Source organism: Cylas formicarius, unplaced genomic scaffold (assembly GCF_029955315.1).
Source record: "Cylas formicarius isolate icCylForm1 unplaced genomic scaffold, icCylForm1.1 PGA_scaffold_12__32_contigs__length_19106922, whole genome shotgun sequence".
Taxonomy (NCBI): domain Eukaryota; kingdom Metazoa; phylum Arthropoda; class Insecta; order Coleoptera; family Brentidae; genus Cylas; species Cylas formicarius.
The window spans coordinates 13,633,250-13,652,403 of record NW_026844225.1 but is presented as its reverse complement, the minus strand read 5'-3'; the positions used below and the strand labels follow the sequence as shown (position 1 = coordinate 13,652,403).

Genomic DNA, 19,154 nt, shown 5'->3' with positions numbered 1-19,154 from the left:
TATTACACGTTCATAAATAAATAAATTAAATTAATTGAAAAAGTTGTCGTCTACTTAGCTAAAAGTGCATACGCGATGACACAGTAGTTTTATTTTCATATAGTTAGCAGACTAAGAACAAGATCCAAGCAAAAGTTGGTTGGAAACGGGGAAAAGGGACAAAGCAAATTACAAAATACATAAAAATTAAACTTTTTAAACCAAAATAAGATCCACAAAAATGGAGCGATTGATAGCAGGAATGGAAAATGGAAAAAAAGACAAGATACAAATCGTTAAATATCGCAATAGTTACTCAGTTGATAACTAGTTTGTGTCGAGCTGGCGAACGGCTTATCGGGGGAGAGTAATAAGAGATAAAGCAGTAATTATATTTTTATATCGCTGGGAGTCTAAGTACAAGCTAAGTACAAATAGATTTGTGGGGAAATGAAGGAAAAGTGTTACCAAAAAACAGCAACTACAAAAAAATGATTAAATTATTGGAAATATCTAACAGTTAAAAATGAGATCTCCAGGAAAGGAAAATGAGAAAAAATCTAAGGTCGTTTTTGCTGAGCTCTTGGTAAAAGAGGGTGAAATGTTATCTTGAGTAACTGCATATTATAGAATCTATCCGAGTTGTATTGATGGAAAACCGTCGTTCTACTAAATATGCTTATACTATTTAATTACTTTAGCAAATTATATAACACACCACATACACACAGACTTGACTTTGGATAAAATGTCAACCAAATATTGACAGTAAGAAAAAATAAGCAACTAGTTGTTTAATGTATTAGAAAAGTGAAGATATGTTCGCATGTATTGTGAAATGAATACCGTTTTTGTTTTCAAAGGGAATATTGATGAGATCATAAACTGAATTGTATTGTATATAATTAGCACAACTTCATTCCAATACTAACGATATTTTGCTAATTAGTAAAGATCAATAATAAAAAAGATAAAAAATCTTGTATAGATTTAAACTAACCCAGATAACATAAAGCAAATAAATCAGCAAAACGGTGATTTTCTATCAGAATAATGAAATAGCGACAGTTTGTATAATATCCACGATAAGCCAAAGGGCATATTGATTAGTTTATAACCCCTACCAATGACTTGATTATTGTGTATAACGAGGACAATTTTATTACAATACAATGGACAAACTAGCCAAGAACATTTTGTGGATTGTATTTTAGCGACAAAAAACTTACTCAGCCCGGATAGCATGCAAACTACTCCATAATTCAATAGAATGATGAAAATAGTGAAACGGAGAGATTGTTGGTATAATATCCTGGTAGTTTTTGGACTAGACAAATAAAAACATGTGTAGTTCCAGGGTAAGACGTCGCATCTTTACGGCCCCCCAAGTATCGACGCCTATGCGCACAAGGCGAATCGCGTTGGGTCGAGGGGGTGGCTGGCTGGCAAGGAAGGGTGGCCGGGACGGAATCGGGAGCGATAGTGGGGTGGTCGGGCGCCGGGCGGGGGTAAGCCCACCCCAGCGGGTCGCGGGCGAACGGGTGCCGCAGTATTGGGTGGGTCAGACAACGCAACGATCACACGGTGCGGGGCCCACACGAGGCCAGGTCCCTGCATATGCACCCTGCTGACCCCCCCGAAAACGCACATATTCGATACGCATTTCGCGGTTTTATTTTGCATTCCGTGCGCTAAAAACGCGATTGTTGGTAAAACCGAAGTGGAAATGAGATGCAGAAATTATGGGAACTTGATGGATAGATAAGCACGCGATTGTTCCTGGTGGCTTCAGGGCCTAACTTGGTGAGTGGATTGCCAATAGCACATAGCGGGCCCGATCGTAGTTCGTAGACTAGGTCCGACCGCATGCAAAGGCGGGTTTCTGGGGGTGCACGTAGGGAATCGACGGGCAGAATTGCCCCACGAAAAACTCGTCCGTTGTGTTAATTTAATTTTGTTCATTTCGCGTGATTATCAATTTTTGCATATTTGTTATAGTTGAAGTCTAAAATTCGCGGCTTGTATGTTATCGCCTCGAAAAGATGTAAATTAAACTGGAGGGGACTGAAAAATAATCGCATTTTTACGTCATTCCTAAGAATAAATAATATCGAAATGTCACTTCTTAATTTTACTAAATGCATATTCTGAAATGGCACGTGTCATTTTAAACCTAACCGCTATTTCCTAAATTAAATCGTATTTATTAAAATCCGATTTGCGAACTTCTACGCCCATGCGTTGTTTCGTTACACATTATTGTAGCTGCAATTGATGAATTTCCTTTCTTGAAGCGCCATATTGCTCAGCTGCGCCTGACACATGCCAAGTCGAATTAAAATTATCCTCGACAGATTTGAATATCGCAAATACAGCTGGGATACATAGGTGCGAGGATTTTTTAAGCGTGTGTCGCAAATCTCGAATCGACGTAAACAATTTCGTTCTTGTCGAAATTTTTTCTCGTATATGCCCTTTCGTTGTTCGGCTGATAGTCATTTTTAAATTAATGTCACGCGACCCCCCTACCCCCTAACGATTTGCGTATTCAGACGGCACATTGGGCTCGCGTTATTTGCATCACTTTTTTTCCTCGTTTCCAATTTTGCCCCACGACAGGGCATTATTTTTTTTTGAAGGCCGTATTTTATTCGAAACCGAAAGTGATTGCTTACTTTCATCCGCTCTCGGTCGGAATGGACACAATTTTAATTGTTCGAAATTATTTGCTAACAAATGGAGCTTTACGAATATTTTGATATTTCCGCTCATAAAATTAGGCGTATGATGAAATTATTACTAACGACTACAGTGACGTCATCGCTTTTTGTTGTAGCGTAGTTTCTGAATTCATAAATACATAAATTACCCAGATGCCTGATATACTGCCAAATACAATATCCACGCAATCTTTTTCCTGTAGGAAACGATGGCGTCATTAAACTCAACCTACATGCCACTTAGTTTTTAGACGATAGAATTGTTGTATTTGTTACTAGTAGTAAACACGATATGATGATAACAAAATAATTATGAATGGAGTAGTCTTATAGAAAGAAAAAGCATGTACATGTACAGGGTGTCTCAAAATCGAATGAACCCAGTGGGATTTCGAAAACCGTAAGAGATACGAAGTTGGTTAAATAAAGTCAAAAATCGAGAAAATTCCGATTAGTTCCAGACATATGCGGGCAAAACAATAATTAGCAATTTCTTGAATTTGTTCCTGGCCACCTTATTTTTTTTCTGTATCTTTGACTTTATTGTCAATTTTAGGCCGGTATTGTTTAAGTGTGATACATGTATTTTTTCAGAATTTTTATTGTTAAAATATTAAATAAAAATGCAGGCCTATATTTAAAGCTTAATAATGCGATCTGGTAGGGCAGAAGAAGTTGCAATGAAAAGTCTCATTTGTTTTCACCTTTTTTTGAAATTTTGGGCAGGAAAAAATTCAAAAAAAAATCGATGATTTTGTTATTTACCGGATCTTCGGAAGTAATCGGAATTTTCACGATTTTAAAACGGTTTTTCTTCGTATTTCGTACGGTTTCCAAGATCCCAATGATCGTCCGCGAATTTGAGCCATAATATACAGTATGTAAATGATACGATCAAAATATTAATATACAAGTCTTTCTTCCATTTAGAATCAATTCGAACTTGTTGATTAGTCGCTTGGTGGAACGCTGGTACGACAATTGCTGCTAATTGCTCAGAAATATATTATAGAACTATAAATAAGAGGTATCCTACTAATTGTGCTATATAAATATAGCAATTTGCGTACTCCATGAACCTTATCTGAAATTTGTCATTAAAAACATATTGAAAACAATTTATTGTAAGAAAAAACTATCCCACAACAGGTGTTAACCACGCTTGCAGCTCAGAAGCACCTGTAGATATATTGTGTCGTTCCAAAGATCAATTCAATTCAATTTAACTGCTTACCTAACGATTTTCTTACCAATCTTTACAATGTTATCAAGAATAAAATAAATAAATGAATTGTTCACACAAATTTTATTTGCCGTCTATCTGTCTTGATAATTAATTGCTATTTATTAACTTCCCGAAAGAATTTTGGACATTAAATAACATGTTCAATAGCTATCGCTATTGGATGACTTTTTAAAGAAAATGGGCGCGCAAACAGTGCTTGTGTTCTTATTGAGATTGGAAGAAAAAAAATTATTATTATTTTTGTTTCGTGTTAAAAAAAATTGAAATAGTTTTTGGGATTCATTTTAGCAGAATCCAAAGAACCAAAAAATAAATTAAATAAATTAAAAATTCCGATAATCATTTTAATTGTTTTGGAAACAGTTAATCAGAAAGTAAAAAAAATGCTTACCCAAAATAATATGGAAGATCAGATAAACCAATTAGCATTTTCTCGAGTATTTATAGGTCCGTGCTATTCGCCTCATTTCCTAATTAAATTGCCACCAAGGTCTAATTAACCAGTTCCTCTCAACTTATTAAAAAATTTAGACCCCCTCCTTATTAACAATATTATTAATAGAAGCCTACCTGAAAAAGCATTAAACTATTATTTTATATTTAATTAATTATTTTAATATATATAAAATTGTGTTTTTTTTTATTTTATTCTGTTTTACAAAATCGATTTGGTTAGTTAATCGGGTAGTGCTTTTGAATCAATGATTTTCCTTTGGTTTTATGTTATACTTTTCTAAAAGAATAGTGTTACCAAGATACTAATCCATCTATCATATTTTCCGACAATTTGCAAATTCATCACTTGCAGTGTAGCTAAGAATAATGAAACCATGAATGAAGTAGAGCATTTTAAATGGAGTGTGACTGCCCGAGTGTACTCATATCCTATTTGATTATTTTTCATTAGGATTTATTTTAAGTTATTACCGACGCGTTCGCATACTTACGAAATAAAATTAACATTAACAATCCTTTTCAATGTGGGTTGTTTCAATTTCAGGTACTGTCGCCAAATTTTAAACATCGGTTCCCATCCTGAACATGGAAGTGGCAATGCCAATGGCTGGCAGTGCCATCGACTGCTACGAAGATATGTTTAAAGAAATTACACGAAAATTGTACGGCGAAGACGGCCTTCCCGATTTATCATCGAACGATCGAATGGCTTCTACAAGTCAAGACCGGGGTTTGACTCCCATCGACTACGACGTAGATAATCCGATATTAAAATCGGAAGAACATTTAACCGCGTTCGGATTGGCAGCGCTGATGCAAAACGGATTTCCAACCACGGGCATTTTAAATTCCGGCTTTCCTACGCACAAAGCGGCCATGGGATTGAGTATCAATAATCTATCCACCGCAGAAGATAAGTGGATCCCAAATGAAGACGTTCTGCAATGGACTCAGTCAAAAATCGCGACTTACAATCCTTCGCAAAAACTATTTAGATGTGCCGAATGTGATTGCGTCGGATATCTTCTCAGAGTTGCCGAACATTGGTTGGGCACGCATTCGAACATTCGGGCGTTTCAATGTCCTCAGTGTTCGTACGAAAGTGCCTGGGCCCGTTGCGTTAGGATACATTTAAGCAGGCAGCACAACATTAACGTCGACGAGTCATGCGACGCCTTAACCAAGGATAACCCCGTGTTGCAAGAAGTAATAAAATTCCTGCAACGATTGAAAACTAAAGTCGATAATAATTGCACGAAATCGTCGAACCAATCGGAGGATTTTCACGGCTCGAATTTGACGTCCGGTAACGCGATGCACAACAGCTTGAGTCAATCGTCAGCAAGTTCAAACGCGGAAAGCAATATGACGTCGACGAAAAGGTACAGCTGCACTTTTTGCCCCTACGCTACCGATAGAAGAGATTTATTTACCAGACACGAAAATATCCACAGGGAAGAAAAACCTTTCCAGTGTTACGTGTGCCAGAAACAATTCAACAGGGCCGATCACGTGAAAAAGCATTTTTTAAGGATGCATCGCGACCATCCGTACGACTTGAACCGAATAAGACGGCATCCGCCGAAAAACGCGTCTGGAATGTCTTATTACCAGAAATACAACGCGAACACCGTCGCGACCCAATCCGAATCGCTGAATTCTTTAGCGTCCCTCGGGTCTTTATCCATACCCGGTTTAAACAGCATGGCCAGAGCGGCGACTGCTCCGGGAATTCGTCAACCGGACATGAAGGTTTTAGGCAAAACGAACGCTTCCTCCAAAAGCAGTTCGAAGAAAAAGGGCGAGAAAAGATTTACTTGTTGCTATTGTTCTTGGTCCGGGGTGGATAATTGGTGCTTAAAAAGGCACATGAATACTCATTTAAAGCCGTTCGTTTGCGGGCTATGCGACTATAAAGCGGCTAGGTCCGAAAGGCTTGCCACACACGTCCTAAAGGTCCACAATAAGCGCGCATGCGCCAAGTGTAGTTTCTTAGCCGACGATATGGCGCAATTAACAGCACATCAGCAGGAACAACAGTGAGTAATTAATTTATTTTTATTGGCCGTTAAATATTTTTAGCGCCTTGTTATTTCCGTGTGTGTATTTGCAGCCCCATGGAGCAGAGGCATCGGGCTTCGTCTAGTGCGAGCAGTAACATTCTGAGAAGCAATCCTTTTACAAATTCGGCACATTCAGCTGCGACGGCGACCACTTCCGGAACATCTAACAATCCTGCGCTATGCAGGTTAGAATTTTCTCCCAGATGCAAAACGCCAGGAAAGATTCTTGTCAAAAAGAACAACCTGAATCTGTATGTGGAGGAGACAAATTTTGACGTAAATAAAATAACGCTTTCGATTTTAATGATGTGGTTCCCTTCACCAATAAGTTTTCTCGACAAAAGTCGTTTCTGGCGCTTTCTATATAAATGTTTCCTGGTTTCGGTAGATATTTTCAATTCATTTGAAATCATACCAATTAATTTAAATACCTGTAAATTTTGAAAATTTCCTTTCTCTCTTTTAGCAGTAATTTCGCACTACACAAATATCATTCATTTTATGGGTTTATTATCGTAAAAAGGGAGTAAATGGAATCGTTTGTTAGAGTTCTTTAATTAGTAGGGCCCCTGATACTAAAACTGCCGTTTTAATATAAAATCGCAGCGAAATGTAAATTTTAGCGATAGCCATAGACAGTAACAAAATGAAATTAATTATAAACGATAGTTTTAAGTTGGATACGCACACGTCAGTTGTTTGCAAAATTTTACTTACTTACTTACTCACATCGTGCAGGTATGCAAAACGAGTCGTCGTTTTTAAATTTTGATTTAAGTAATAAATTCGAACTTCTCATTTTTTAAATTCTCCATAGCTTCCAATAGGTTTGGTTTATGGCTTTTTGATGTTCTATGTAAAATATAAAAATTATCATCGAACTGGATTTCTGAATTTAAATGAGAGCTATAATTCCAATCTGAACTCTTTTATGTTCCTTGATGCGTTTTTTGAATGTTCTACCTGTTTGTCCGATATAAATTTGTGCCACGTTTTGACCTGTAAACTCTGAATCTGTGCTTTTTTTGTGACTTAGTTTTATGGTTTTTCAATTCTTATGGCGTATGGGAAAATAGAGTTCAGAGTTTTTTCAAGCTGTTTTTTTGTTATAATCTTATCTATCAAAGAGGAATGATGACCATTGTTAAAAGCTGTTTGTTTCATGTGTTTAAAAGGATGACAGGCAGCCATTTTGTATGTGTAAAGTTGATTTGAGTTATTAGTTAGTACTAAGATATGAGAATTTATTACTTAATAACTAATTGAATTTTAATGGTTCTACGTTGCTAAATCTACATTAAAGAACTGTTGATTAGGAATTCATTACCACCTTTTTATATTCGTAGACGTCGGAAGAGTGTAATGTTCTGTATTTCATGTACTATTAAATAATTTATGAAAAATCGACATCAACAATACTAAGCAGCTTCATAATTTACTAATCCACTCACCGTCTTGAATCGATATAATACGGGAAATATGAAGTGGTCCCATTAGATATATATTCCGCATTGCAGTTTTCTTGTGTATTGCTTGTACAAAAAAAAAATCCCCATCCACAGTCAAATTAGAGCTTAAATAATCATTAATTCCCAATACCCAGGCTCATTAATTTCATTAAAACGGTTTTAATTTGACTGAGGATAGGGATTTCTTTTTGAGAGAGGGTTTGTGGAGAGTAATTAAGTGTAAAGTGAGTTCTGGAGTGTAGCTATTTCCTGACCGTAAAATTATATTATTTATTATAAAATAAAAAGGTAGTGGTTTTCCTTGGGTTTCTCGATCAAATAAATATTGCCATTCGTAGATATATATATATATATATATATATATATATATATATATATATATATATATATATATATATATATATATATATATATATATATATATATATATATATATATATATATATATATATATATATATATATATATATATATATATATATATATATATATATATATATATATATATGTTATTTGAAACAACGAACGTTTTGGTTATAAATAGCCATCCTCAGGTTCCACAATAATTTTAAGTTTAGTTTTAGTTAAAAAGATTTGTATAACGACAATCAAAATGGAATACTTACAAAAATAACAAATAAAGATTAAAATGATGAACGATGATGCTTTTAGAATCATTGAAATTCAAATTCGAAACGTTTGGATAGAATGACTTTGACAAGAAATAGCTATAAAAATTAATGATTCCGAAAGATCGTTAGTAAAGCATTTAGTTTATTAAATTTGTGTAAATTTGGGTAATTTTGGTATATTATTACGATTATTGTTATAAGAACTAGGATTTTTATTGTGATAATCGCTTTCCGATGTTTAGAAACCTAACGTTGTTAGAGTCATATTAGTGGATTTTTTGTAAATAATGTTTGTTATTTTTAACAGAATTTTTGTTATTTGAAATCCTCTGAAGAAGGTATTGTTTTGTGTGGTCAGTACATCTCACCTTATATTACATTGATTGCATTTTAGATTTTTCTTCCCTTCTATTCAATCGCGGTTCTCATTTTCGTGTAGCAGTTTTTGCCGTTATTACTTAGTTTATGAGCAACGCGGATGTTATGTTTTCCTGCAACAAAAGGATTTTTTTAATAACTGTTAGGGGTTTTCGATATGTTCTTTCTGTCAGTCAATTGTGATTTTATTGGAGTATTTGTATAAAAATGTAAGTGTGACACATGAAGATGGCTACTTATAGCCGAAACGTACGTTGTTCTAATAAAAAATACATATACTAGGTTAGTAAAAAGTATCGGAACGCCTACATATCTCTGCCAACGCTGGAATGATAAAATTCTATACATGGGGTTTTTGAACATGCATAATTTAAAAATTCTAAACTTTTACTAGCAAGCGGGATATAAGTATGTTTTCAATCTATTTTGCCTAGCAATGCTTGAAACATATACATAAAAAATTAATACAAAATAACAATTTATTACTTTCTATTTCATTACATTTCTACATAGTATCATTATTAATCTAGAAAACTGTCTTCACCTGTCAATGATCAATTCCGCCACTAATCGTTCTCGCTAAATATTTTCTTCTTTTGTTACTCGTTTTTCTGAGTTAGACCAGCTTTGTACTGATATTTTAGCTACCGCTTGCCGAATTACGTTTATGATACTATCAGTAAATTTTGGTACAGTGTTATTTCTTCTTCTATGCGCTTTCAACCAAATTATCTCAATCGGGGTTTTGTTGTACTATCGAATCGATTTTGTAGTCTTTATGAAAATGTTTTATTTTTAATAATTCCAGAAGTTGTTTTTTCGTGTACTTCTCTTCAAAATATAAATCATTTTCGTACATAAATTCTTTAATTTTTTCTTTATTTGAAGAACAATGTTAAAATAAACGCTCTACGTATTCGAAAATACCCCGCGGCATCAATGCTTAATTAAATTTAAAACGGTCCATTTACGTTTCAAATACAAATTTCTGTTGGGATGGGTTTTACGACGGTCCTGCGAAGGTCTGCAGTTAAGGTACTGTAAAATACCTAAAACGTCAAAACAATAAATGCACTATATGTTTGTTCGTATTATAACAGCAACGTTGTCAGAGTTACCACTTTTACGTTACATGTCAGAATTTTGTTATTTTAGCAAGATTTACCTATTTATTTTTGTTGTAATGGATTGCGCGTGTCGCATTTAGTAAAATTTCGAAACTCCAAAATTTTGTTTCTATTAATAACTAAGTTACGTCAACACTTAATAATTTTTTTTACCATATCAGAAGTTTGGAGGTTTTAGAACATAGGGAACTTTAGAAGTGTATTATTGAAAGGTTACAAGAATTATCAATATCATCCTGAAATCTGACATTTCTGTTATCAGTTTTGTATTGTGTATGTTCAAAAACTCCCAGTTATTGAATTTCATCGTTCCAGCTTTGGCAGTTTTGGAGATATTTAAGCATTCCGGTACTTTTACTATCCCGGTATACGAATGTTAATGCTTATTTGACCTAGAAAACCAGGGTAATCCTATACCCTTATAACTTTTTATCCCGTTGATGGGGGAGATGGTCTGTTTCTTCGGTTGTTTAGCCATATTACCCATATTGTTTATTTGTATTGTATTTTTTTATCCGCATTCTAAAGTTGTTTCCTTTTTTTTATAGTCAGACCTCTAGTATTCTAAAAAACACCGATTTGACGGCGGCAGCGGCTCAAATTCTGCAACACAATCGGTTCCTCCAATCCGAGGTGAAGTCGTGGAAGAACCATATGAACAAACCCCACGGTGCCGCTCGTCTCTTCAATTACATGGAAGCGAGCGATGGGTCGGATCCGGAAAGCGACCCACCTCCGAGATCGAGCCCCGAAGACATGTCCAACAGGGTGAATTTGACACACAGAATACAGTCGGATTTTCTTGAGGCGGGAGGTGTGGATAACCAGCCGGAAGCGGATGAAGAAAACGGGGAGGAGACCGAACTCCCGTTATTCGTCTGCCCGACGTGCGGATGCGAATTCGAAGATGATCTTTCTCTCGAAACTCATCAATACACGCATCGCCACGTCGCCACATCTCCCGCAAAAAACGACGACTCAAAGGAAAACGTTGATCCTTCTTGTAAATATTCTTGTAAATTGTGTGACGCCTCGTTTGAAAATCAAAATAGTATTATAGCACACTTGGTTGTACATACCAGTTTAAACGTTAAGCCCGTACTATCTCTGAATCCGCCGAACAAAAGCAAACGGTGTCGCAAACAGAGCAAACCCAAGAAAGTGGTGGTGCCTTATTGGGATTCGGACGAAGTTGAAGTTTTGCGTCACCTCAACGGGAAACTTCGAAAATGGAGGGGATACCTGTCGTCCGACACATCCGGCAGCGTTAATAAACTAGTCGACAAATATATGGCCCAATTGGTGACCCGTAAAGGACTTACGTGTCACATTTGTAAAAATCCCGGGGTAAGTAGATACCATACCAAAGTGTCGTTGACGCTTCACCATTACTGGAGGCATTCGAGAAAGCGGTTTCGTTGCGAACATTGCGACATGACGTTTAGGCATCGATACCAGACGATTCTTCACGCCAGTAGGGTTCATACGGAACAACAAAAACCTGCAAACGCCACCCTAGCCTCGTCTAAAGAGACGGGTCACATTTCTTCAGAGAACCCGCCGCCTCCAGAGTTGAATTCGTTCACGAACTTCTTTAATAATTCTCACAACGTCACCGTACCTGATCCCAATATGACTAACGCTCATAAGTTGGGGATGTCTTTTTTTGATCATTCCTTCATTCACAATAACACGATTAATAATCACATGCCGATTATTATTCCCACTTTTCAGCCAAATTAGTTTGTTTCTAACAAAGTGACGGTTATATTTGCGGAGGAACTACGACCGCTAGTTGCGAATATTTGACAAGTGTAAATTTGTATTATTTGTGTATTATATAATCAATAAAACAAAAATATTCACGTATTTTTGTACTGTTGAGAGAAAATTGACGGAGAAAACGAGGCGCGAAGGTACGTCAAAAATAAAACTAACCTGGACTTAAAAGTGACCTTTCAAAAAAATTGTTCTGTGTAAATTATTAGGATAAAGGTGTTACCGGTTGTTTAAAAGATATTTTATTATTGTAGCATACCAAAAAGTACATTAAACAATCGGCAACACGCGAAAGCATAATTTTTATATATTATATTACGCCTCTATACAACTAAAAACTAATTTGTGCAATACATGTCCTGTTTTATTGTTTTTTATGTTTTTCATTGTTAAATTTTGGAGCGATCTTTGTTATGTGGTATATGTGAAACTATTCCTTTTTTTGTCGTTTTATATTTTATGAATTTCAGATTTTTGTGTTTAATGTTGTTTTTGTGTAGTCGAATGTAAAATTAACGAACTATAGTAACCATCACAAAAATTTGTTAAAATGGCAGCGGAACATTTGAAATGTTCGAAGTTTCAAATTTTCTTGGTGTTTATTGGTTATTCAGCATATTATTTATTAATACGTGTTACCCATTCGGTTTTGTGAAAACCTTTACTGAAGTTTTTTGTTTCGCAAGAATATTTGTTGTTTGTTTTTTAAATGTTTCCATTTGGAAAGCATTTTCAAATACGGAACCAAAACGTTTTGTTAATTACCTTTTCTTCAATGTACTTGAATTATCTAGTGTTTTTCTAATATTAAAAAGAAAATGCGTATAATATACCTTAATATTAATTTTTTTGTAGTTTTATTAAGTCCCATCATAAGCATTTTCGACTGTAGATGTTGATAAAAATTGGTTTTGTATCGATGTAAAATTCCTTCGCTATCTCGAGGTTTAGGTTACATGTAAACGTGTGAGCCGATGTCTGAAAGGCAGTGGCCCACGTGAACTAGCGCCATGCAACTTCATTAAGTCGATGATTTGGAAAATCTAGTAGAAAAATATGTTTCTGCAAACCCCTTGGGTTAAAATCATTAGCGATTAATTGGATAAAATGGAAAATTATTTATTTAAATAGTGTTAAAGTCGTTTTATAGACATATTGAAGAAAATTTTTTCTTGAGGGCGACTATGAGTTAGTTGAGGTGAGTCAAGTCCGATTCATGGGGGGGGGGGGGGAACTTATATATTCTCTAATAACGTTGCAATTTTCCATTCATATTCTCATTTAACGCCCTAATCGCTTTTTAAATCGCATTAGCAGGTAAGTGACTTTTGGTATTAATTTAGTTTTTTTGTGGTCCGGGTTTTTCAGTCTATAAAATCTTAAAATTTTCATCTTACATTAGTGGAATTTTACATACTTTTAAAGAATTTATTATAAATAATCAAAGTTAAATTGTGTAGTTTAATAAGATTTTTTTTGTTTAAGTTAATTAATTTTCTCTAGGATTTTGCAAAATTTTCTAGAATATTTTATATCTCTGAAATATCAGTTTCAATTTATTAAAATAATTAGTAAATTTTAATTTGTTCCAGAGATGGCGAGCAACGCAGAGCCGAGAACCGGAGAGGAGGAGATGGACTTGGAAGTCACAAATGAAGACAATGAAGACTCTTGGATTCTCGACTATCTCATCCGGATTTTCCTGTTCTTCTTTAATCCGATGACAAATGAAGTTTTGGGACTGAAGATCAACGCCTGGGTTTCGATGTTTCTGCCCGTTCTCGCCATCGTCACTTATATCCAGATCAACGCCATGAATCAGTTGGCACAAATATGCAGCTATTACTACTGGAGAATTCGCAACTTGGAAGAGGCAAATTCAGACCTGTTGGGAATGCTGGACATCTTCCGCGACAATTATCCAGATATTTATGCCGAACTTTTTCCCGAGAGTGCTTAGTTACTTATGAATACATTTTAATTATCAAATCACGTTTGTGTGTTGTTTTTTGTGATGTGTTTTATATTATTTTATAATCTTGTTACATTGTTACTTTTATTTGATCAGTTTTAACTAAATTATATAACAATATCTATTTGTTTCATTGTTTTGTCACATCCCTAGTTAAAATAAAACCATTTTTGATTTGAGTAAATTATTTATTTAAGACAACGTTTCCGCAATGCGCAATACCTATTTTTTTTAAATAATAAATGTGATCCCAATTATTACATTGACTGTCAAGATGAAATGCAGCACCGTTATACTTGTAATGGCGTTTAGGCAGGTACATATATTTTTGGGGTATTTTCTTCATGGATATAGAGTAAGTACACACACTGTTCTAAAAACAGCGGGCTAGATGATTTTTAAAAGGACAACAAACAATAAGATTTGTGCAATTTTTAAATTTTCCCTTTAAGTTTGTATCCAACAGAATATCTGCTTTTTCCCGTTTCAACAATTCGATTCAGTTTTATTAGGTATTTAATAAAAAACGCGAACTAGTGCTACTACGCTACTAATACCTACCAATAATCAACAATTTCTAAAAAATGTTTAACAGAACAAAATTGCACAAACAGGAAATTTAAAATCGACAATAGGCGACCCAATATACCGCAAATTACATAATAATCATTAGATCTACACACAAATGTATCTATCAACAATTAATTATTGCCTTTCTAATATTATAAAGGTACCAAATCGGATATTTAAAACATTAAATCTTAGGTCGTTAATTCCTTATTAACATTAGTGCCCCAAATTTACTCCATGGTTCTATTTGCTTGATGTTTAAAATTTCTTGGTACCAGTGATCGATATCTGAAGCTTAGTAGTTCAACAGAAATTGCTCGGGAATTGATACACTACGTATTTGTGAATATATTATTAACTAATTGACGCTTGAACGTTTTTTAAAGGGCGTTCTCATCTATATCATTTTAAAAAATATACTGCTCAGGGTGGAATTAATTTATAAACAATATATATAATTCTTCATTTCTTGATAATTACAGGAAGATATACAGACAAAGTGATAAGCGAAGGGTCTATATACGTAAAATGTTGATAACTTGTTATACTGAATGGTCAATGAAGATATTGCCTTTGCTTGTCAACTTGCGTGAACTACACAAAAACTCTACTCAATCTACAAATCACATCAGTTATATCACTTGGCTCTATTAACCAGCTATCGACGATCTTCCATTTTGGAACACTTTTATATTTTTTGAACAAATACTATTACGCAATTTAAGTACAATAATTTGCTTCTGTTAATACTACCTCTAGAGGTATTCTAATAGTTTATTGGGCAAATACTACGGGTTGCAACTTTTTTTCATTTAAAAAATATCTGGATCTGAATATTGCCTCATCCAATAATTGCCATTGTATAACCAGTCCTCCTGCTGAGTATAGGAGTTGATTCCATGATGAAACCATCTACAATATTCATTCGTTAACACCGGACCATTTTACTATGCCGTTGCTATTACCTTGGACTCCACTGAGTTGAATTTTTGCATTTGCGATGTTTATTTGCTTCTCTCTGCTTTTCTTCCAGTCTAGTTTTTTCGGTCGCTGCGCCATCTATATCACCCTGTTCTAGTTTTCTAATATCGGGTCGCAAACGAGAGTCAGTTGGGCAAAGGTTCTGGCTCATTCCTGGTTCCAGCTCGTTCAAAGACATGGCGAAAGAAGTGAATTGGTAGTACTGGAACATAATAACCTCGTCTCCAATCTTTTTCATGTAATCCCAACAAGATTCGTTGGTAATAAGGGGGGATTTAAATGCCAATGTCGAATATCAAGTTTTCACCGGCGCGTGGAGAGTAATTTTCTTTATGTTTATATCTCTCATCACTCACGCCACCAAACCTTTGCAAACTTAATAGCAAACTTTTTAAGTCAAAAATATCGGAAGGTATGGTCACTATCGATTGTGAGATAGTTACTTAAACATGCTCTAAAGCGAACTCTAGAATTAACACCACGTCCGTCGCATTATATTACAATTAATACATATTTATTACTTTTAATTTTATGTTCTTTGCAGCAATGAAATGATAGGCCTTGTACTAACACAAACTGTTAATAGAATCTTCTTCAACAGTTTTTAAAGATACCTTAATTACCAAATTGTTTTCCTGTACTTACATCGGCGCTTTGTAAGGGTCTAGGGTTCACTTTCCATATGGTTACAGAATTAGGGATGTCGATTTGAAAAACTGAATCGCCTTTTGGAACTTCGTCCGGACTATCTTGATTGCCGCAGTCATCTGGCTGTAAATTGTTTCATCGCTTTTAGCTACACTAGTGGTGTGTTAACAATAATAGTATATGTTTGTTGGGTTTTGCTTGGTATTATATGTGAGATAACAAACTTTGCAACATTTTTGTAAGAGAGCACCTGGTACTTTCAGACAATACGACTAAAATCTGTATATTTTTTTAATATCTTTTTAGTATAGGAATTTAAAAACATTAAATCAATGTGTTAAAATGATGGTGAAAAATATCCTAGTGTATACTTACTTCCTGAGTGGAATTTTGCGATTTAAATGGCGCAACTTTTAGGCTGTTAAATTTTTGCAGCATTTTTTTAGAAGTGTGAGACGGTGAGTCGTTGGGACTTCTGCTTTTTGGCTTGGAGTTGTCAAACTTGTACCCGTTTTCTTTCATGTATTCTTCATACGCGTGATACTGTGCGGTCTTTATAAATTCCGTCCACTTGCCGTATACGTAAAAGAGTTTGTTTTTGCTGTAATTCGGTATACTGGAGCAATCTTAATTTTTCTAGAGCAGTGTACTCACGATTTATCAGTAACAAAACCTTCGACCCTATGCAAATCTCTGGAACTACCTCCTGCTTGTTTGAAGGTCAAATGCGCTCTATGACCCGACAGGTGCGATACGATCTCCATGTTACCACACTGTTCAATCCACATTTTTCCCATGATTAAATTGTGGACGCAACAAGTCACATTAGTCCATGTGTAAGCCTCCTTTAGCCTAAACATAAGTCCTTAGTTACAAGTGACAAAATTATCTCCCAATTTACAGATCTTACTTTGGAAACTCTACAGTTAGAGTGCCCTTGGGCTGAATTTCCACACTTTTACCCCAAAATTTCAGTTTCGGATGGACGGAACCGTGAAAATGCCAATCTGCGGTTTCTGCATAGAACGCCGATACTGGCGGATGGTGGCTGACTTGTTCACAAATAATTTTGAAGTCTTCCCTTTCTAGTTCGTACGTCTCGCCCAGTAGAGGGTTGAAAGGTTTGCCTAATCTTTCCCAATTGGAAGCCAAAGCACTTACCGCAAAGCCTTTAAATAAGAGATATAATGTTAAACACAGAGTTTAACTCCGAATTTCTAGGCGGGACACTCTGTACATTTGAAACCAGTCGATTGGGTCCGCATGGGCTTTTCAATCGTACGTCTTTTAATTTAATACCATATTTTTAATAAGGTGAAACATTTTTATTTACACATTTATTTGGATTAAATTAGTCCTAAGAACTTTTTAATTGTTCTCTATATTACAGATTGTTATTTTTTGGGTAGCATATAACGGGTCCCAGTTAAATCGGAATATACATTTAGAGATGTAGTTTAAACTCATGTCATTTGTTACTAATCTTACCTACAACATATTGGATACGAGTGACAGGATCTTCTTGTTGGGCCGCAATTTTGAGAAGATGGGCGTATTCCATATATTCCGCCATTCTTTGAAGAAAGCTGAGAGGTTCGTTGAAAACCACCGGCATCGTAATTTTGCTTAGTTCCTTCCCGATACAATTTTTTAAAATTGACCAGAGATTCAAATCAGTATGGTACATGGGCACCGGCAACGTAAGTCTGGAAATATAAGGAAGGAAGTATTAAATTAGCTTGGAGATCCTTCCTTATCCATACCTGTGTTCCATCCTGAAACTGCAAATCCGTCCAAACACGATATTCAATTCCAGCAAGCATCCGAAAATAAAACCGATCTTCTTATTAAACTGAAAATTCAATAAATCTTTCGTTTAGTTATTTTGTTTTGTTAGATACTTGTTTAAATCTAGAATTGCCGCTTGTTTTCCAGTATGCAAGTAAGCGTGTATTATGGCAAGGCACAATGTTTGCATGTGTTTACAACTGATCAACTTATTTAAACGTTTCAACGACACTAATGCATTAGCCGTTGGACAAAGTAATCAAAGTCTATTGCGGTTATCGACGACGAATTTCAAAATCGCAACATAAACAAATTCTTAAGCTACGAGGTTGTCTCATAAAATAACGATTAACTGTGAATAGCATCTCCTCCATTCAGATAAATTGTTGTTTAAAGTGTTTTTTTAAACACAATGAAAACTGCGCGAAGCCCGTTTTGCTTCGTACGATTCGAAAGTTATTGTTTCTAATCAAACACGGATAAAGCAGGAGTGTTGAAAACAGGGTTCTTTATGATTTTAAAAATTTTTACGTCTACGATCAACAAGTTAATTTTTTAATATTTCTTTCAAAATTAATTTGGGACTCAAATTTGTTGAAATTTAAAATAGAATAAAAATAAATCATTTTGTTATTTTGTCAAGCTTTCTACATTGATTTAAAATCCAATACATTCCAAGGCAACACATACCTGACAAATACCCTATCATGTTCTAAGCACTTGTTTGGCCAGTGATGTCAACCACTCTCTCTATGTTTAAATTAAACATTTAACGATGCATTGAAATAAAAACAAATACAAAATGTCCACTGGGCGTTAAAAACTGGATCATTCTTACATCCACACTCTATAGGCACGAGTCTGGCTAAGGGATAAACAGAAACAGATGTAGGGCAAACCGATTTTAAGGAATTGGGGTTGCGCATGCCCAGGTTATTTTCCTGGTGGATTCCATCTTTTGTGGGGGACCGAGAGCACTTTTATTCTGGATAGCTATTCAAGTCTTTATGGTGATACATTGATGTTTCTAACAATTTTGTATTAAGGATTTTTGGTTAAAGATGGAAGAAGGAATAAAATAGATGGTTTGTTGAGTCGGTTCATATTACTTTTTTTGACGTAGTGCTCCTAAAAAAAAGTTTGTAATTTCATCAGATTGTTTTAGATTAAATAAGAATAAAAATTTGAAAAAAATACTGACAGGAAAAATATCTACCTATTATTGAAAGTAAGAAAAAAGAAAAAAAAGTAAGTGGCATCGTCTAAAAACTAAAATTACATTTTATTGGCAATAATATCGAAAATTATTTGTTAAAAATAAATTAATGAAAAAAATCACATTTTCT

At 34.9% G+C, this 19,154-nt stretch overlaps 3 protein-coding genes across 4 annotated transcripts; 2 read left to right on the top strand and 1 right to left on the bottom strand.

Moving 5' to 3' along the window:
* The first annotated feature begins 1,505 nt into the window (after nt 1-1,505).
* Nucleotides 1,506-12,680, top strand: LOC132695719 (protein charlatan). 2 transcript variants are annotated; one of them, XM_060660163.1, is made up of 5 exons: nt 1,506-1,782; nt 4,946-6,440; nt 6,515-6,649; nt 10,619-11,073; nt 11,123-11,252. In XM_060660163.1, the coding sequence occupies exons 2-5, from the start codon at nt 4,987-4,989 to the stop codon at nt 11,128-11,130; spliced, it is 2,052 nt and encodes a 683-aa protein (XP_060516146.1). In that variant the 5' UTR covers nt 1,506-1,782; nt 4,946-4,986; the 3' UTR covers nt 11,131-11,252. The 2 variants fall into 2 exon arrangements, with proteins under 2 accessions (XP_060516146.1, XP_060516145.1); XM_060660162.1 differs by having other exon boundaries at nt 1,508-1,782; nt 10,619-12,680.
* Nucleotides 12,681-13,141: 461 nt separating this feature from the next.
* Nucleotides 13,142-13,835, top strand: LOC132695820 (uncharacterized). The gene is made up of 2 exons (XM_060660322.1): nt 13,142-13,166; nt 13,442-13,835. The coding sequence occupies exon 2, from the start codon at nt 13,444-13,446 to the stop codon at nt 13,807-13,809; it is 366 nt and encodes a 121-aa protein (XP_060516305.1). The 5' UTR covers nt 13,142-13,166; nt 13,442-13,443; the 3' UTR covers nt 13,810-13,835.
* A 166-nt stretch (nt 13,836-14,001) lies between these two features.
* LOC132708677 (oxysterol-binding protein-related protein 2) lies at nt 14,002-18,695 on the bottom strand. The gene is made up of 9 exons (XM_060681164.1): nt 18,499-18,695; nt 17,784-17,872; nt 17,509-17,726; nt 16,931-17,189; nt 16,675-16,872; nt 16,396-16,621; nt 16,018-16,143; nt 15,357-15,574; nt 14,002-15,303 (listed from the first exon to the last, which is right to left on the bottom strand). The coding sequence occupies exons 2-9, from the start codon at nt 17,792-17,794 to the stop codon at nt 15,204-15,206; spliced, it is 1,356 nt and encodes a 451-aa protein (XP_060537147.1). The 5' UTR covers nt 17,795-17,872; nt 18,499-18,695; the 3' UTR covers nt 14,002-15,203.
* Nucleotides 18,696-19,154: the final 459 nt, after the last annotated feature.

Coding starts and splice junctions, on each gene's coding strand:
- LOC132695820 (XM_060660322.1), top strand. CDS start 13,444: ATGGCGAGCAACGCAGAGCCGAGAACCGGAGAGGAGGAGATGGACTTG.
- LOC132708677 (XM_060681164.1), bottom strand. Junction 17,190..17,508: donor TCGTATCCAATATGTTGTAG/GTAAGATTAGTA, acceptor TCTTATTTAAAG/GCTTTGCGGTAAGTGCTTTG. Junction 16,873..16,930: donor CTAACTGTAGAGTTTCCAAA/GTAAGATCTGTA, acceptor ACTTATGTTTAG/GCTAAAGGAGGCTTACACAT.
- LOC132695719 (XM_060660162.1), top strand. CDS start 4,987: ATGGAAGTGGCAATGCCAATGGCTGGCAGTGCCATCGACTGCTACGAA. Junction 6,441..6,514: donor GCACATCAGCAGGAACAACA/GTGAGTAATTAA, acceptor GTGTATTTGCAG/CCCCATGGAGCAGAGGCATC. Junction 6,650..10,618: donor AACAATCCTGCGCTATGCAG/GTTAGAATTTTC, acceptor TTTTTTTTATAG/TCAGACCTCTAGTATTCTAA.